Source organism: Ailuropoda melanoleuca, chromosome 16 (assembly GCF_002007445.2).
Source record: "Ailuropoda melanoleuca isolate Jingjing chromosome 16, ASM200744v2, whole genome shotgun sequence".
In the NCBI taxonomy this organism is placed as follows: Eukaryota; Metazoa; Chordata; class Mammalia; order Carnivora; family Ursidae; genus Ailuropoda; species Ailuropoda melanoleuca.
The window spans coordinates 41,313,987-41,332,680 of record NC_048233.1 but is presented as its reverse complement, the minus strand read 5'-3'; the positions used below and the strand labels follow the sequence as shown (position 1 = coordinate 41,332,680).

General features: G+C 45.7%; 1 protein-coding gene across 5 annotated transcripts in view; it reads right to left on the bottom strand.

Annotated features, from left to right (window-relative positions):
* SLC4A8 (solute carrier family 4 member 8) overlaps positions 1 to 18,694 on the bottom strand; it is a 100,888-nt gene that overhangs the window by 14,837 nt on the left and 67,357 nt on the right. For 3 of the 5 annotated variants that reach the window (XM_034646423.1, XM_034646427.1, XM_034646424.1), the window contains 8 exons: positions 18,126 to 18,371; positions 14,451 to 14,595; positions 13,750 to 13,911; positions 10,927 to 11,040; positions 7,961 to 8,122; positions 6,812 to 7,063; positions 3,473 to 3,541; positions 1,441 to 1,614 (listed from right to left, as the gene is read on the bottom strand). In XM_034646423.1, the coding sequence (XP_034502314.1) occupies positions 1,441 to 1,614; positions 3,473 to 3,541; positions 6,812 to 7,063; positions 7,961 to 8,122; positions 10,927 to 11,040; positions 13,750 to 13,911; positions 14,451 to 14,595; positions 18,126 to 18,371 (1,324 nt within the window). The remainder of the gene's footprint in view (positions 1 to 1,440; positions 1,615 to 3,472; positions 3,542 to 6,811; positions 7,064 to 7,960; positions 8,123 to 10,926; positions 11,041 to 13,749; positions 13,912 to 14,450; positions 14,596 to 18,125; positions 18,372 to 18,694) is intronic. The other 2 variants (XM_034646425.1, XM_034646426.1) reach the window with 2 other exon arrangements.

The window sequence follows — 18,694 nt, the reverse complement described above, 5'->3', positions numbered from 1 at the left end:
AGGTGGCAAGAATTTCATCTGCACCCTAGTGGCAGGAAGCAGCTTGTCACCCGTGGTGCCACACACAGTTCAGCCTCCCCAGTCCCTTTTCCAAAGCCTGTGCTTCCGTTCGAGGGGAGGGGAGGATGTCCCCAATCACTTCTCAGTGCTGGGCCAACTTGGCCCTGTCTTCCAGTGGCTTACAACTGTGCACTTCCACCACTGCAGGCCCTTCTGGTGGCAGCGAATTCTAAACCGGAACTGTGTTGCTCTGAAGTAATATGCAAATTACTGCAAACCTGAAGCATCCTCTCCATGTCAGATTCACGAGAGAGGGAAGAGGAAGGAAGTTAGGGAGGGAGGGAGGGAGGAAGACCGACCCATAGACTTGAAAGGAAGATGGCCAGCTGCCTCCCATGTGCTTCCACACCTCAAGGTCCCAGAATAATGCGGCTCCTGTCCAAGCCAACCAAAAACCTCGCGGCCAATAAGGGACTGATGTCCAGAAGAGATAGAGAGCTCCTAGCACTCAACAACGAAACCCCGAACAATCTGATTAAAACATGGGCAAAGGACTTGAATAGACATGTCTCCAAAGAAGATAAACAAATAGTCAATAAGCACATGAAAAGGTCCTTAACCTCACTAGTCGTCAGGGAAATGCACATTGAAACCACAGTGAGATGGCACTTCACACGCATTAGGAGGGCTGATATCCAAAAAAACAACAAATAAAACTAAAACAGAAAATAAGTGTTGGCAAAGATGTGGACCAGTTGGAACCCCATGTACTTATAAAATCATGCAGCCATTCCACAAAAAATTAAAAATAGAATCATCATATGATCTAGCAATCCACTTTTAGGTATACACTGCAAAGAACTGAAAGCAGGAACACAAACAGATATTTGTACAATTCACGTTTATAGCAGCATTATTCACAATAGCCATAAAGTGCAAGCAATCCAAGTGTCTGTCAATGAATGTACAGATAACCAAAAGGTGGTATGTGTGTATATATATACACAAATACACACACACATAGAGGAATATTATTTAGCCTTTCACAAGGAAATTCTGACACATGTTACAACATAGGTGAACCCCTTGGAGACAAAATGCTAATAAGTAAAATAACCCAGATACAAAAACACAAATACTTTATGGTTCCACTCACATGGGGCACCTAGAGTAGTCGAATTCATGGAGACTGAAGGTAGAATAGCGGTTGCTAGTGGCTAGGGGACGGAGAATGGGGAGTCATTGTTTAATGGGTACGGAGTTTCAGTTTTGCAAGATAAAATAGTTCTGGAAAAGTATGGTGCCGATAGTTGCACCACAATGTAAATGTACTTAATGCCACTGAACTGTACCCTTAGGAATGGTTAAGATGATACACTTCAGGTTATGTATATTTCATCACGATTTTTAAAAAATAAATAACAATGTTGTTAAACTCACCATCATGGGAAAGACAATGGCAGCTGGAGATGCCTTGATGGCCCAGAGCAGGACAAGGCAGGTGAGCTGGATGAGGGTGAAGAGATGCACTTTGCGCAGGGGCACGTGCCGAAGGTAGATAAAATCCGGCTGGTGCTTTGCTGGCATCCCGAAGAGCTTCAGACGGTCAAAGAACTGAAAGGAGGGAACTGGTATTTATTTTCAGGAGGTTTCTCTGGGTCAGACAGAAGCCTTGTGAGGCCCATTCTTGTCTCTTTATCACCTGCTCTGAAAGGTTACCACTGTTTCCACTGGACAAAAATGGAAACCAAGTCTCAGAGGGTACAGGTAATTTGGCTGAGGTTGGTATGTGAGAGTCAAAATTTAATCCATCTCTTTAAGATTTTATTTATTTGAGAGAAAGAAAGACAGAGACAGAGAGAGCAAGCATGAGCAGGGGGGAGCGACAGGTAGAGGCAGAGGGAGAAGCAGGCTCCCTGCTGAGCAGAGAGTCTGACATGGGGCTCGATCCCAGGACCCCAGGATCATGACCTGAGCCAAAGGGAGACGCTTAACCAACTGAGCCACCCAGGTGCCCCTCTTTCTTTTTTTAAGATTTTTTTTTTTAAGTAATCGCTATACCCAACACGGGGCTTGAACTCACAACCCTGAGATCAAGAGTCACACGCTCTATCTACTGAGCCAGCCAGGTGTCCCTAAATCCATCTTTTCTAACTCTAGTTTCTTCTATCTCACACTGACTCCTGAGAGATCTTTCTCAGGGAGGGCTGAAAACAAAATAAGCCAGTTTCATCTTTCTGCTTATTATCAAAACCAAATCTTGTTCTTTGAGGAGTTTGGAGCCTTTCATTGATTATTTATAATAAAAAGATAAAATCAAACTTCATAACATTGTGGATATAGAATATATGACCATCCTTATATTATAAAAAGGAAAACAGGGGTGCCTGGCTGGCTCAGTCAGTTAAGCACCTGCCTTCGGCTCAGTCATGATCCCAGCGTCCTGGGCTCGAGCCCCATATCAGGATTCCCACTCAGCAGGAAGTCTGCTTCTTCCTCTCCCTCTGCCTCTCCCCCATGCTTGTGCTCTCTCTCTCTCTCTCTCTCTCTCACTCACTCCCTCTCTCAGATAAATAAAATCTTTAAAAATAAATTAATTAGGGGCGCCTGGGTGGCACAGTGGTTAAGCGTCTGCCTTCTGCTCAGGGCGTGATCCCGGCGTTATGGGATCGAGCCCCACGTCAGGCTCCTCCGCTATGAGCCTGCTTCTTCCTCTCCCACTCCCCCTGCTTGTGTTCCCTCTCTTGCTGGCTGTCTCTATCTCTGTCAAATAAATAAATAAAATCTTTAAAAATAAATAAATAAAAATTAATTAACTGATTAATTAAATTAAAAATAAATAAAAACAGACCCAGAGAGATTCAATAACCTACCCAAGGTCACATTAAAATTCAGTGGGTAAGAGTGACCATTGGACATTCCATAAAAACATAGAGGAACCAGCCGCCAATAGAAGAAACAAAGTTAAGGTATCATCTGGGGTGCCCTCGTTATCTGTGGCAGGCTCCTGATTTTCTATGTTCACAGGACTCAGAGGAATGAGTTGGCAGCTGGAAAAAGGCAGAGCATGACGGGAAGTGGTATCCACTTACCTGGAGCAGCCCCCATGACTGCCAGTCTCGTCACCAGTGCGCCCCCAGTTAAGCTCCCTCGCTCACACTGTAGCCTGGTGCGAAAACGAGCACGATCCATGCGTGGAAGTCTAACAGCTGTCTGTTAAATCACTCATGAATGACTGGCACCATGACATCAAGCCAGGCCGCCCTGTAAGTCTCTGTACCCTCATGCCAGCTTGACTGCCCAAATGACTTGCCCAACGCCCAAAGAAGCGTCTAAAATAGCTTTAACCGGCAAGCCTAGGGAAAGGGTTCTCACGAACGGGTTTGTGCGTCCCTGGGGGAGCCCTCCCTCCCCGGTCAGGACGGATGAGCTGGTGGTGAGAGGCCATTGCCCCGGCCGAACCATGCAATACCTGAATTCCTTGTAGTGAGGACACTCCCATGTAGAGGAAAACTCCATAGAGGACTGGCATCGGGATAAACTGAACACAAAAGGGCAGAAAGACCAGAAATTAAATTTGGTATCATAGCGCCCTCAAGACTACATAAACTTTTGAATCTCCAAGAAGGAAACAAAGTCCCCAAACCACTGCATACACCTTGCATTAGTTTCTGCTGCCTTCACATGATTTAGAAGGAGAAGCAAAATCAGAAGCTGACAATGATAAAAAAAAAAAAACCATTTTGTTCTGAAATGAAATGATTACGGATAGGAGGAATCTGGTCCTGGTTAAATCATAGGCCTCACATTTTACCGCTGTCCGGCTCTTCCTCCTCTGTGGGGATGGGTGGACACACACACACACACACATCTCTCTCTTTTACAGAACTGATACCTTTGAAAACTAATCACATAATCAGTCATCTCGGGGATTTGGTGTGCTTTAACATGGACTACAAAGTTTCCTCTCGGCGAACCAGGGGGTTGAGGGCAGGAATGGGGAGGTATCAGGGAGGGAATGATTTGGGGAGAAATACCAACATCGTGACATTGCACTTGAGTACACATACACACCTATCACACCATCTCCCTCCATCTCGGTAATCTTCAAGGCAACTCTATGAGGTAGGGAAAAGAGGCCGGCGGAATTAAGGCAAGGGAAGTCTTACAGCTGAAGACTAAACTTGACTTGTTTTTATTCTGAAGCTACATTCCCAAACATAACTCCTCTCAGAACTAGGAAATCCCCACTGGATTTTTTGCTGCTGCAACCGCAGAGTGAGTAGACATCTCAGTTTGGTGCTACCCTTGCTTGTAGAACCACTGAATGGTATCCTGAAGGAAGCCCTCCGAGCCGCTTCTGGGAAGGCCCGGTGATGCCCACCACCATGCCTTCGCGGTTACCTTCCTGGAGGAGCAGCGACCTTTGGGCTCCTCCGGATGGCAGCTAGACCAGAGGTAGGAGTGGGGGCCGGGCTGGGGACAGACAGTAGAAAGGAGGGGCGGGGGCGTGAGGAGAGGGGGACTGGGTAGACAGTAAGGGGCCAGGAAGATGGCTCCAAATTCTTCCCCAGTTCTCTCACCTGTCGCCCTTAAATAGCACTCGCCGTGCAGGCTGGGGTGGTTGAAGATGCACCAAAAAGAAGAGGGAAGGAGGCAAGGGAGCCAAGCAAGCGCTCCAGAACGTTTGGGGCTTGGGGGTACAGCCACAGAGCTTTCCTTTTCACCCCATTTTTCCCAGATGCAAGCCTTACACCCACAAAACAATATTTTTTCCTCACGTTCAAGGTATCTTCCATCTTTACAAAAAATCCTCTTTTAACCCCACATCTCACACCAGCCACTGCCCATTTTCCATCCCGTTTCACAGAAAAATCTCTTGCTAGAGCTGTCTTGCCCACACTCTCTTTACTTCTCACCTCCTATTTGCTCCTCAATTCCCTGTAATTCAACTTCAGCCCTATCATTCCACTGAATCTGTTCCTGTCGAGTCACGTGAGGCCTCCATGTTGCCAAATCCAATGGCTTGGTTTAGTCTTTATCTTTCTAGACAGATTCCAACCAATCCCTCTTTCTGGAAACATTCCCCTCACTTGGATTCCCTGATACCACATGTTCCTGGTTTCCCTCCTACCTCTCTGGCAGCTCCTTCTGAGTCTCTGTTGCCATCTCCTGCTCTGCCCAAATTCTCAGTATTGGAGCTCCATCGACTTTGCTCTTGCCTCTGGGCCTATTTCTCTTTTGTATATCTACCCTTCTCCCTCAGTGATCTTATCTACTCCCATGGCTTTCAATACCACTAAGTGTTGTTGACTCCCACATTTATATTTTAATCCAGAACCTTCCTCTAGCTTCTTCACGCAGTTGTCTCACCCAAAATCTGACCATAGCACCACCACCTCTCACAAAATCACTTCCTCCTTCATGCAGTCTTCTCCATCTTAAATGTCAGTACTCTCCACCCAGATGCTCAAATCAGAAACCTAGCAGGCATTTTGATTTTTCCATTTTCCACACTCCATTCCAGATCTAGTCAACCAGCAAGACTTTGGATCTGCCTCCAAGATACAGAGAAGTCATGCCTTTTATCCCTCTCTTCTACCACCTTCCTTACCCAAGTCACCATCATCTCCCACTTATAATAGCCTCACTATGTCTCTGCTTCTATTTTTCCCAACCCTAAAAGTTTATTCTCTAGACATTGGCCAGAATGGTCTTTTAAAAATACTAAATGGATCATGTCCTTTGTCTGGCAGTTAACCCTTCAAAGGTTAACTTTACCAGAGTCAAAAGGCCCTCCACAATCTGCCCCCACCTGCTCTTCACTCTCATTTCTCTGTGCTCTTGCCTTGACCCAACACCCTTGAGCCACACAGTCCTGATATTTCTTAGAATACATATCTCTCTTTCCCATCTCAAGGCCCGACTAGATTGCTTTTCTCCCTTCCCCCATGCCATCTCCCTCCATCCATGGCATGGCTGGCTACATCACATCAAAATACCATCTCCGTAGAAGCCTTCTCTGACCACACTAACTAAAACAGCACTCCCTTAATTCTCTATAGCACCATAGAACACTTTATATTTCCTTTTATCATTTTCATATTCTATAATTATCATGTTTGTTTTCTTTTTTTCTTTTTTTACTCTTCCCTCCATCCTCCTCTTTCTTTCTTTCTTTTTTTTTTTAAAAGTAGGGTCCATGCCCAGAGTGGAAGCCAGGGAGGGGCCTGAATCCAACTCCCCAAGCCAAGATCAAGAGTTGGAAGTTTAACAAAATGAGCCACCCAGGTGTCCCTCTTTTTTTTTTAAGATATTATTTTTTTAAAGATTTTTTATTTATTTATTTGACAGAGATAGAGACAGCCAGGGAGAGAGGGAACGCAAGCAGGGGGAGTGGGAGAGGAAGAAGCAGGCTCATAGTGGAGGAGCTTGATGTGGGGCTCAATCCCATAATGCTGGGATCACGCCCTGAGCCGAAAGCAGACGCTTAACCGCTGTGCCACCCAGGCGCCCCTAAGATATTATTTTTAAGTAATCGCTATACCCAATATGGGGCTCGAACCCACAACCCCGAGATCAAGAGTTGCATGTTCCACTGACTGAGCCAGCCAGACGCCCCTCATGTCTGTTTTCTTAACTAACTTCCTTGACTACGACTTATCTGTCTTACTCTGCTAGAGTAAGCTCTTTCAGGGTGGTTATTTGTATGTGTATCTCTTTGGTGTATCACTATATTCCCAGCACCTAACGGAATTCCTGACACAAATCAGGCACTAAATATTTATCTAATGCAAGAATGAATGGTTACCTTTAATATGGCCGTCATGAAGACAGAGCAGCCCATCAGCACAAAGATCATAAGGCCTGTCACTCTCTGTTCTCGGATGCCCAAGAACTTGGGTTGTTCTCCAGGAGCGGAGCACTCAGATTCTAGTTTGAGGCTGTTCACGTGTGTGATGGACAGGACAGTTGCAGCCACAAACCAGGGCAGGCCCATGATGGAGCAGACACCCAGCATGATGGCCACCATCAGCAGGTCCAGGTGGTAGCCACAGCCTTTCTGTGGGGAAACAGAGTCTCCGTCACCACCAGTGGCTTAGCTGTAGTGGGACATAGAACTGTGAGCTAAGAGTCTCAGGCCCAAAGCAGGAAGGAGTGTATGGCTAAGGAAGAAGGGGTCCAGGGATCCCAGAAGAGTCTTCCAGCCCCTTCTGGTTTGGAGGGAACAGAGAAGAAAAAAAAAAAAAAAAAGAACCCTTAGCCTGTCCTATACATGCCATATCCATTTTTTATTCAAGTGCCCCCAGATCTCACCCGGAGTCTCATACAACCAAAGAGTCATCTTTACTTGGTGGAGTAATCAGAGGCCAAGCCACATCTTGACCATCCTAGTGTCTAGATGGTAGACAATACAGGAGTTGGAGATAAATGTCTTCTTACAAACACCCCCAAATCCTATGGATTTGCCTATTCTACATAAGGAAAGAACAGAGACTAAGGCATGAAGCCCCTGACTAATAAATGTGCTGGAATCAACCCTACCGCCCTAGAATCCTTGGGGTCAAGGTTCAGTCTGGAAACCCTAGTAATGGACACCAGTAGGAGAATATCTGACTCCAAGAAACACTGGCCCAAGCCCTGAACTGAACCTCAGAAAGATAAGCCTGTGTAGGGACCACAAGGAATTGTGCCAACCCACCTTTGGCACAGGCTTGCGAGGATAGTAATGGAGTCCAAGCTCCCTTCATTTCATTCCATCATGCTCTACTCTGGTTTCATCTCCAAACCAATCTTTGTCACTAATGGAGGGATTGGAAACCCCTGAAAACTCTTTATGAGCTCTTTCCATGACTTTTTTTTATCCAGGTTCTATAGTTCCTGGTCTAAATGTGCTTACCCTAAAATAAAAAAAAGTAACAGGATGCCATTTCTCCTTCTAGGTCAGAACTTTTGTTACCTTGAGCTTGTGTTCCTTCCTGTTAATGATGACAGCTGTGATCTGCTGGTCCATGAATATTAAGATAGTGCAGAGAAGAGCCGGGATAATTGCAGCTATCACAGTCCACCAGGGATTGGGGCCAATGGGACTAATAATCCACCCTCGATCATCCCTTGTTGGCTAAAGGGGAAAAAACCAAAGTTTTATTTTTGTATTTTAACTCTAGTCATTAGGGCAAAACAGATCAAACTGAATCACAATACTCACATTATTTTTATTCTTAAATGAGAATCCTTAAAAAAAATAGTCATGCGGGGCGCCTGGGTGGCTCAGTTGGTTAAGTGTCTGCCTTCAGCTCAGGTCATGGTCCCAGGGTCCTGGGATCGAGCCCCATTTAGGGCTCCCTGCTCAGCAGGGAGTCTGCTTTTCCCTCCCCCTCTGCCCCCCTCCCCTGCTCGTGTTCTCTGTCTCACTTGCTTTCTCTCTTTCTCTTTCAAGTAAATAAATAAAACCAAAAAAAAAAAAAAAAAGTCATGAAATACAGCAACTCCTTAGGAAATCTATGACCTTGTTCCAAATTCCCTTTGAGTCAATCCTCGATTACCAACTTCCTGTGAAATATTCATTAATCCTTCATTTTCTTCCCTTACTCTCCAAATCCACATACAGAGAAAGCAACTTTATCTGAACATTAGGCCAAGTAAAGTAACAAAATCCACTGTCAAAAAAGAATTTTAATACAATTATAATTAAGGCAAATATAAATAATTTTGACTCTCCTTCTCCAATTTCAGACTGCTCCCCTCCAGAAGCCATATACTGTATGTCTACAGCACAAATAAAGGCAAAGTAAAGCCAGTAGCTTGGGATCTCATGGGTTTAGATTGTTTTGGTCCAGGGGACTTCTCCCAACAGCAGTGAAACAGGAGCCCAGGTACTAGAGACTTGAGAGAGGAGCCCAAGACCACTGAAGTTGGGGGCTTGTTAGGTCTAGGACCCTCTCCAATACCCCTGTGAGACCACTACTGTTCACAAACCTTGTTTGGGTGTTCATGACATACCTAAACTTTCCTAGATCCTCAAACCCCTTCCAGGGTACTCTGGGGAAGAAAAGTTCCCCTTGTTTGGCAAATAGCAATGGAAGATAAGAGACCAGGGATACAAACTGGCCCAGAATTGACCCAAACTCAATGAACAAAGCAAAGACTGTTACATCCAAAGTAGTTGGGTCCATATTGGTCACGACTCTAGGATTCAAAGACTGATCAATAATGCCACCAAATCCCAAATTATGAACAGGGTAAGTTCTGAAAGTTTATAGAATCTATGTCTCCTTAGTAACAGTGTTCTCAGTGATAGTTAAATTCTCAGTCAACACAAAAATTTATTAAACTCTGACCAACATGGGGCGCCTGGATGGCTCAATCAATTAAGCGTCTGCCTTCAGCTCAGGTCATGATCCTGGGGTCCCGGGATCAAACCCCCTGCTCAGCGGGGAGCGTTTCTCTCTCTCCCCTCGACCCCCACCCCCTGTTCATGCTCTCACTCCCTTGCACTCTCTCTCTTAAATGAATACATTTTTTTTAAATCTTAAAAAAAAAAAAAACCCAAAACCTCTTACTGACATTAATACATTAGTAAGAGTATTAGCCTTCAGACGGGTCTTAATCACTAGGGGCCATGTGGCATAATAGGGAAGAAAAGAAGGAAGAAAATTTCTTCTCTGCTTCCCGAAAGTGAGGCCTGCCAATGAGCAACATTTTCCTTGACATTCTCCCATTTTCCCTTCTCATCTCTCTTCCACCTCCCAGAGGCCTTCTTCCCAGATGTTCCAGAAATTCAGTACCTTCTATCTTAAGCCTACCCATCAGGGAACCTTTCCAAGGACTACTTAATGTTCTCAAATTACTTATTTTTACACCAAATCCATTCCTCCTGGAGGGTTGACCTCAGCTAGGTATTAGAGAGAAAGCTGACTGTACTCATTCAAACAAAGGTGAGAATGACGTATTCTCGGGGCAATTATATTTTTAAAGAGGGTGTTTTTTAATCCACAATTTCTAACTGATGGCATCGCGGTGCATTTAACAAAATAAAATAAAAAATTTTCAGGCAATATGGAAAAAGATATTTTTAACGAGGCCTATTTCAGGGAGGGAGAGAAAAAGAAAGGGAAGACAAAGGCGCACGGTCTGGGGATGTTTACAAGTCAAGGACTGCCCTTATTCCCGCTTTCCTTCTCCTCCCCAGCCTCTCCAGTCTTCTCATTGTATGATTCTTCTCAGGTCACTGAGCGCATCCAGGCTTTTCCTCCCCTCTGTTCTTGTGGGGCCTGTGGAACCGAGCTCAGCTTCCCGTCCTCTGTGTTACTCAGTGCCCCTCAACTGAAACAGATCTAGAGTCCCCACATATGATCATTTGTTTGACTTTTTTTGTCTACATTTTGGGCAAAATATTGTAGATTATAGAGAATTACACAAAGAAACAATGGAACAGGGCTGAGGAGTTGTCCCGGTTACTCTGGCAGGAGGGCTACACTGTGGGAGAGGCCCCTGGCCGGCTCACCTCTCCATGTGGCAAGATCCTTGAGGACACGGGCCAAGTCCTGACCTAGCTTCTTTATCCCTCTAGTGCCCTTAGAGAGTGGACGCTCCATGAGAGTGCTGTTAACCAGACCTGTTCCAGGGACCCCACATTTCCACCGAATGTGATATGTATTTAAGTAAACAAGCGCATTCCATTGTTTTAAATCTTAACTTTTCACTCATTAAGCCACTTTGGGGTTCTGTTCTTGGACTTTTCTGGCTTGAACTCAGCCAAACCCGAAGAGTTTGCTCTTCTGAAAGCGAAGGCACGAGGAGCAAAGTTCAGATGTAGGGCACTGCAGAACGCAGGGTTCGGCTAGGGTAAGGTCTTTGAGATGAACTTGGGAGCAAGTTCTAGGAAGCCACGGGAGGGCCCCAAGTGCCCTGAAAGCTGTTTACCTTGAACACACTGGGAACTTGAAGTTTTGGTGATGGGACTCCAATCAAAAAGTCAATGATCACCATTGTGAAGATAGTGAGGAAGACAGCAAAGTCACTCACCATGGAGCGTACCTGGCATGAGAAAGGATTGGAAAAGTGTTTTATTAGGTTAAATGCAGTAGAAGAGAATTTAGTATTATAAGTTTTAAAAGTCCTCAGAAGCATGCTTTCATCTGACGAGCGAGTTAATATAAGCATTCTTCAACCATAGGAATATGTTAACATGCCCAAGTTAATACCCCAAAGGGTGGATAGGATGGGGGAGAAGGAACAATCCAACAGACTCTCATGTCACCACCCTGACTGTGAAGAGTTCTGTTTGGAGCATTCATGCCCAGGTGTAGGCAATAGTTCTGAGAACTTGGAATAAGATTTTCTGGGACCAGTCAAGGTCCATTTGTGCCGGCCGAGAACCTTGGCGGCAGCATCGACTCCTCTCCTCCCTCATGGCCAACAGCTCATCTACCTGCACGCAAGTCCTGTTGGCTCTACCTTCAGAACACATCCCGGATCTGAGAACCTGTCACCACTTCCACTGTTCCTACTCAGATCAGGGTCACCATCAGCTCTTGTCCCGGTAAGTACAGCAGACCCTTCATCTTGCTCTGCCCTTCCTGAAAGCTGCCAGACTGATCATTGAAAACAGAAGTTGGACTGGGTCACTCCTCCACGAAAACCCTGAAATGGCGCCTCATTTCACGGAGGTGAACACTCAAAAGGCCTTGGCCTCTGAGGCCCCATTGCAGTCATCACCTCCCCAAGCCCAGCTTCGAGGGCTTCCCCGCTCGCTCACTCTGCTCCAGTCCCCCAGACCACCGTGCTGTTTCTTACACGTGCCGGACTCACTCCCACCTAGGGTCTCTGGGCTTGCTCACCCCTCCACCTGGAATGCTTTTTCTCGGGATAACCTCTCGGGTAGCTCCCTCACCCCGTTTATGTTCACGCAGATGTCACCTTCTCCTTGAGGTCTTCTCTGATGACATCACCCTCCACTGCAGCACCTCCTTTACTCCTTTCCTGCTTCATTTTCTCTATAGCACTTCTCACCATTTTGTGCCCCGGGGGCTTTATAGTTTACTGTGGCTGTAATAAAATGCAATGCCTCTGAAATGCCCAGCATCTGCCATAATCTGAACTTCCAACAGAGATCAAGCAAAATATATCTAAGCCAAAATATATCTTAATCTGACCTTGCTTTCCTTTGAAACCTGAGGTTTCCAGCTCCCTGCCCCTGGTTTTATTAGTTCTCCTCTGAATGTTACACAAATTCTCTGCACGTGCACCTGCCCCCACCATCAGGAGCCATCTTGGGTTCATCTGACCAGCCTGGGGCCCAGTGACCCTCCTCTCCTCTGAACTCCTATGGCCTTGACACCCAACTCTCTACTACTGTCTCCTATGGACCTGTATGCTTCATATGTTTCCTCTTCCTAGATGATGGCAGAAACCATGTTCTGAACCTCTTTTAGGGCACCTGGGTGACTCTGTCGGTTAAGTGTCTACCTTTGGTTCAGGTCATAATCCCAGGGTCCTGGGATCAAGCCCTAGATCAGGCTCCCCGCTTCTCCCTCTGCCGCCCACCCCCCCCCGCCCGCTCGTGCTCTCAATCTCTCTCTCTCAAATGAATAAATAAAATCTTTAAAAAAAAAAAAAAAAACAACCTTCTTTTATATCCCTGCTAGCACTTAACCCAGGCCTGGGCAAGTAGCTAGTAGAGAACTGTCACTTATTAACTATTTGTCCAGACCAGAAACAGTGACCCAGAACTTATTTGATATGCATTTCCCTTAATTACTGTGCAGTTTCACTGAAATCTAAGAATGTGTTTTAGTCATGCATGTGTGTACCCTAAATATCTAATCAACTGAGCTCCCCACCCATTCGGACTTCCTGCTCTGCAAATGCACCTGATTAAATCCTCACACACAGAAAAACCACCATTTCTCCTGATTTGAACTCCCGTTCAAAGCAAAAGTGGCCCCTTTTAGCCACTCTGCACCCGGCCTCTAATTCTGCCCTTCTAAAACTGGACACGATCAAACAGTGCCATCTGCATCAGGAAAGACTGCTGAGGCTTCAGTCATGCAAACCAACTCAGGAGCATTTTGGCTGCTGCAGTCAACGTGACCAGTGATTTCACAGGCTGCCACAAGAGCCATCTCTGGGAAGAGACTTTCGGGTCCCCTATGTATCCAAAGTGATCACCCCAATTTACTCTATTTAAGAGCCAGCTCTAGCTATTGTACACTACATGTCCCAGCATTCTGGAAATGAGAGTTCATAGTTTTTAGAGAACCACCTTAAACCACCTGACTTTTTTTTAAAGTAATCTCTACTCCTGATGTGGGCCTTGAACTCATGACCCCGAGATCAAGAGTCACAGGTGTGGGGGGCCAGGGTGGCTCAGTTGGTTAGGTAGCTGACTCTTGATCTCAGCTGAAGTCTTGATCTCAGGGCTGTGAGTTTAAGCCCCACGTTGGGCTCCACATTGGACATGGAACCTACTTAAAAAAATAAAAAAAGAGTTGCATACTCTATTGAACGTGCCAGCAAGGCACTCATTACCTGGCACTTTTAACAAAATTTTTAAGTATTAATCCCTCATCCCACACCACACATTGAAGAAAGGTTGCCGGACACTAGAAGAGGAGAATGCCATAGCGTGGCTTACCAGGACACGCGGAGCTTGCCACTGCCACTCCGCTCAGCAGGCAGCGTGGAGGCCGAGAATAGACCCTGTTACATTGGAATTCTAACGCAAAAGAATAGCTTGCTACCTACTCTGGTTGGGAAATAGCGGCTTGTCTTAAACGTCTTTAAGGTGCTCGAGAGGATGAAGGTGGTGAAGAAGAGAATGCAGGACCAAAAGAGCACGTCAGGGGTATAGGGTCCATGGTGGCCGCACGCAGATCCCGTGAACTCTCCATGCATCTCCTGGCATTCCTGGAGGAACAAGCATTCCGGGTGATGGGAGGCAGGCGCGAGGGAATCGACAGCTCCGGCCTTCGGAGCCCACCGCTCTCACCCCGCAGGTGCTGGCGATGCGCAGGGGAGCGCAGGCTGCCAGCAGCGTCCTCCTGACCTCTGCGCAGCTGTGGGGCTCCTGCTTACACGGGCCCCTTCCAGGCATGGCGACAAGTTCTAGTCCTTAGGCACTTTTAGAAACGAAACCAGGATGGTCCCAAGCCGGCATGCTGTTCTGGGAGGGCCCTGGCAATTTGTATAGTTTCTGTTACAGAGTAAGTCCAAATCTGAATGTTCTTCAAGCCTCACCACACCCAGCTGTGCCCCCTGCCCTGCCTGGTGTCATGCCCACCTATCCCTAGTGTAGGGTCGCCGGGTAGGGGCCATGTGGGAGAGAAGAGAAAGGCAATCTTCCTTTCCCTTTACATACAAGAGAACTTCGGAAGGGGGGAAGGGTCAGTAAGAATAGTTTAAATTAAAAAAGAACTTTCTTTTTGAAAGTGCCAGACCTTGCCCACCTGGCAGTCACGGTGCCGTAACGCAGCTCCCAGACTTACACTAACAGTCAGGTTGGCCCAGTGCACTTCTGTGGGCGCGATATCGTGGTCCTTCCAGTACTGTAGGGTGTGGTTGCTGGGACTTTCTGGGACAGTACACCTGCAGCTAAGGGGAAAAGAAAAAAGATTCCTGAAGAGAGCAGCCAAGTGTTCAATTAAATACTTTTAGCCACGACTGGGCTGAAGGCTCTGTCAGAGCCGCCTTGTTGCTCCTTTGCCCGCTTCAGATCCCTGACATTGGTCCTGTTGCTTGAGGCCCAGGCATAAGCCTGACCACATCCTTATTTTTCAGTCAGCCATTACTAAAGACAGACACAAATCAGTGTGTGGTTCTTGAATTAAATTGTGCCGACAACCAAGCTCGGTGCCTCATGTGCCCAGAATGAGCCCTGGTGGTTTCCCGCTTCGTTTCTTTCTCTCAGGCCCTTCCCATGAAATTCAATCAACAGAGCAGGGAGGACCTGATACCCCAGTCAGCTCTCAACAGTCTCCTCCAAGCCCAGGTATCTCCTGCTTCCTATATCCCAACACATTCTTGCTCTAAACATCAGTCTCAGGGGCGCCTGGGTGGCTCAGCCCATTGAGCGTCTGCCTTCGACTCAGGTCATGATCCCAGGAGACCCACATCAGGCTCCTCGCTCAGTGGGGAGCCTGCTTCTCCCTCAGTCTGCCACTCCCCCTGCTTGTGCTCTCTCTCTGTCAAATAAATAAATAAAAAATTTTAAATAAATAAATAAATAAATATCAGGGTCTCCTGGAATTGTAATGCAAGCTCTTCCTGACACTGCATTATTCCTGGTAATATCCCACCACAGTGGCCTCCTCTTCCATCTAACTAGACCAGATCAGACTTGTCTCATTGGCCACCATGTTGCCTCCCAGTCCCAACATGCTTCATGCTTGAACTGGCTCCCAGTATACACAACTAACATAGCCATTCCCACCAGCTTTGTATCATCTGTAAATTTAATGAGCATGCCTTCTAAGGATCTAGTATGACAAAATTAAAATACAAAAAGATCTCAACAGATTGTAATAGAAGGAAACCAACAAAATGAAAAGTAATAGGGAAAGCTGTAAAGTCTTATATTTAGGCATAAAAAATCAATTCCAGGTGCGCCTGGATGGCACAGTTGGTCGAGCATCAGACTCCTGGTTTCCGCTCAGGTTGTGATTTCGGGGTCATGTATCCGTGTTCGGCACAGAGTCTGCTTGGGACTTTCTCTCTCCCTTTGTTCCCCCCACCCCAACCCGTGCTTTCTTTCTCTTTCTCTCTCTCTAAAATAAATAAATAAATCTTCAAAAAAAATCAATTCCAAACTTGGAAGCAACGCAGATGTCCTTTAGTAGGTGAATGGATGAGCTGCAGTATACCTAGACAATGGACTATTATTCAGCACTAAAAAGGAACTATCAAGGCATTAAAAGACATAAAAGACCATTAAGGAGATAATACTATGTAAACAAAGCCAGTGTGAAAAGCCTATATACTGCGAGATTACAACTATATGACATTGTGGAAAAGGTACAACTGTTAAGAGGCTGAAAAGATCAGTGGTTGCCAGGGGTTAGCAAGGGATGAGTAGGCAGAGCACAGAGGATTTTTAAGGCAGTGAAACTATTCTGTATGATACTATAACAGTGGATATCCATTACAGATTCATCGAAACCCACAGAATGTATAATACCAAGAGTGAACCCTAATGTAAACTATGGACTTTGGTTGATAATGATGTGTCAATGTAAATTCACTGGTTGCAACAAACTTACCATCCTGGTGCATGGGATGGTGCTGGCCGGGAAGACTGCACATGTGTGGAAGCAGAGGGTAGATGGGAACTCTCTGCATCTTCTGCTCAATTTTGCTGTGAACCTAAACTGCTCTTAAAAAAAATCAGCTCTGGGAGCCTGGGTGGCTCAGTTGATTGAACGACTGCCTTTGGACCAGGTCATGATCCTGGAGTCCCAGGATCGAGTCCTGCGTCGGGCTCCCTCCTCAGTAGGGAGTCTCCTTCTCCCTCTGACCCTCACCTCTCTCAAACTCTCTCTCACTCTCTCTCAATAAATAAATAAAATCTTAAAAAAAAAAAAAAGTCAGTTCCACGTGTGCCTGGGAGGCTCGGTTAGTTAGGCATCTGCCTTCAGCTCAGGTCGTGATCCCAGGGTCTTGGGATTGAGCCCCAGGTAGGGCTCCGTGCTTAGCGGGGGGTCTGCTTCTCCCTCTGCCCCTCCCTCTGATCGGGTTCTCTTGCTCCCCTCCCTCTCTCAAATAAATAAATAAAATCTTTTAAAAATTAATTAATTTAAAAATTTAAAAATCAGTTCCACACATACTAACATCACATCATTTAAAGAGTTGGAGAGTTCTAGCTTCACAGCTCCAACAATGGAATGCAGCTAAGAAAATACCATCTTGAGCTCTATTAACACAGAATTACAGTATCCAGATCCAAAGTCTACTCAGTCCAGGGCTGGTTACTTTTGTCTGTCTTCTCCCACTGGGATATAAGCCTCATGAAGGTAGATCCTTTGTCTGTCATGCCCTATGTTTCCAGGGCCTAAAACAGTGCCTGGCACATAGTAGGTGTTCAACAAATATTTGTTAAATTAATATATGATCTTTAAAAATGAATATATGATTTTAAAAGGTTCATTCAAAGAATGAAACTTACCCCAATGCCAATCGGCAATCCACAAGGCATTAAAGATCATACTCCCTAATGGTTGTTATTTTATTATAAAATAATTTCAAAATTCTAACAAATTTTTTTATGAATTCAGACCTTCAAAAGGTTATTAAATGGATAAGCAAAATCTATAGAGGTGTATCCGTGGCTAGGTGGCAGATACCTCCATGCAGCACGCTCTCTCTGCCCAGACAGTTTCATTGTTCGCTTCACAACCAGACCCTCCACATCAGAAATGTACAGCCAGAAGGGTGGGAACTTGATGGACACAGCTAAAGGTTGAGGGTCTTTAGTCATAATTTGGAGAATACTATTCCAGAGAAGAAATGTTTTATAGGACCAGACTCTCCTAGATGGTTGAAAACACAGCCAGATACTGTGTTTCTTTTCCAGCTGATCCAAACTGTATTAAACATGTGAAGAAAGCAGTCTCTTGGGTTGAAATCTAGGTAACTACACAGATTACTAGATCTTTAGGAAACAAAGTAAGAGGCTTGTGGATCTCTAAGGAATTATTATTATATCTCTACCTAATGATTCCTAAGAGTAGCCCGTACTTACTTACAAAAAATCTTGACAACATGCTCCAGGGACTCACAAATCCTTGGAAAAAGAAGTTCTTCCCAACAACTAACTTGAATTCTCCCTGCTCCCTTTGCAGCCTATTTTTGTCTCGTGCCTGAACCAAAAGCCATGCTCTGGAAAGCATTTCTCATGTGCCCTGAGTTTCACTCTTAGTCCGTCCTCTCCATCATCACTCCTGACTGTTCTCTGGCAGCTCCCCCAGGTCTCCGCATCCCCAGCTGAGCCTTATTTCCCAGTGAGAGGGTCAAGACACTTCCTTCTTCCTTAATACAAGCTACAAGTACTGTCCAGTACACTGCATCCAGCCAATAAACTCAGGCCCTCTGCTCAAGTAAAAAAAAAGATAAGCAGAAAGCATACTTACTAATACAGGCTCAGGTGGTCCAGCTGGCTGTGCATGTGGATGGGGTAGGTCTCGGCCAGGTGAATCAGCTTTTCTATGGCTTCGTAGATGAAAATAATGCAAATCAGGGAGGCAAACGCTTCTTCCGTGAAGCGGGTAATGTAACAGACAAGGGAACTGGCGTCAGTAGCCACAAGGACAATACACAGGAAGGCGGTCCACAGTCCGATACAAGCTCGCAGGGAGAGGTATGAAAGAGCGTAGTCTCTGGAATAAGACCAAGGTTCATCAGAAAGTATGGATGGATGAATGAATGACAAGACAAAGGGTCAGAAATGTGGTTAGTTCATCTCATATTACCCATTCCAGTACTGCAATCCAGTTTATCCCTAATTCTGACTGTCCTTCACTCCTAAATGCTGCCCAGGGACAGCTGTGACAAAACATTTGTTGTTATTTGCCACAGCAAGGACATGGGAAGTGAAGAAGGAAGGAACTGCCCCTCACCCATTTCTGCCGTTACTGGCCAACATGATTGAGATCTTATTCTTACAGCTTGCCCTTGTTCCATAAGCTCCTACTCCTAGTAT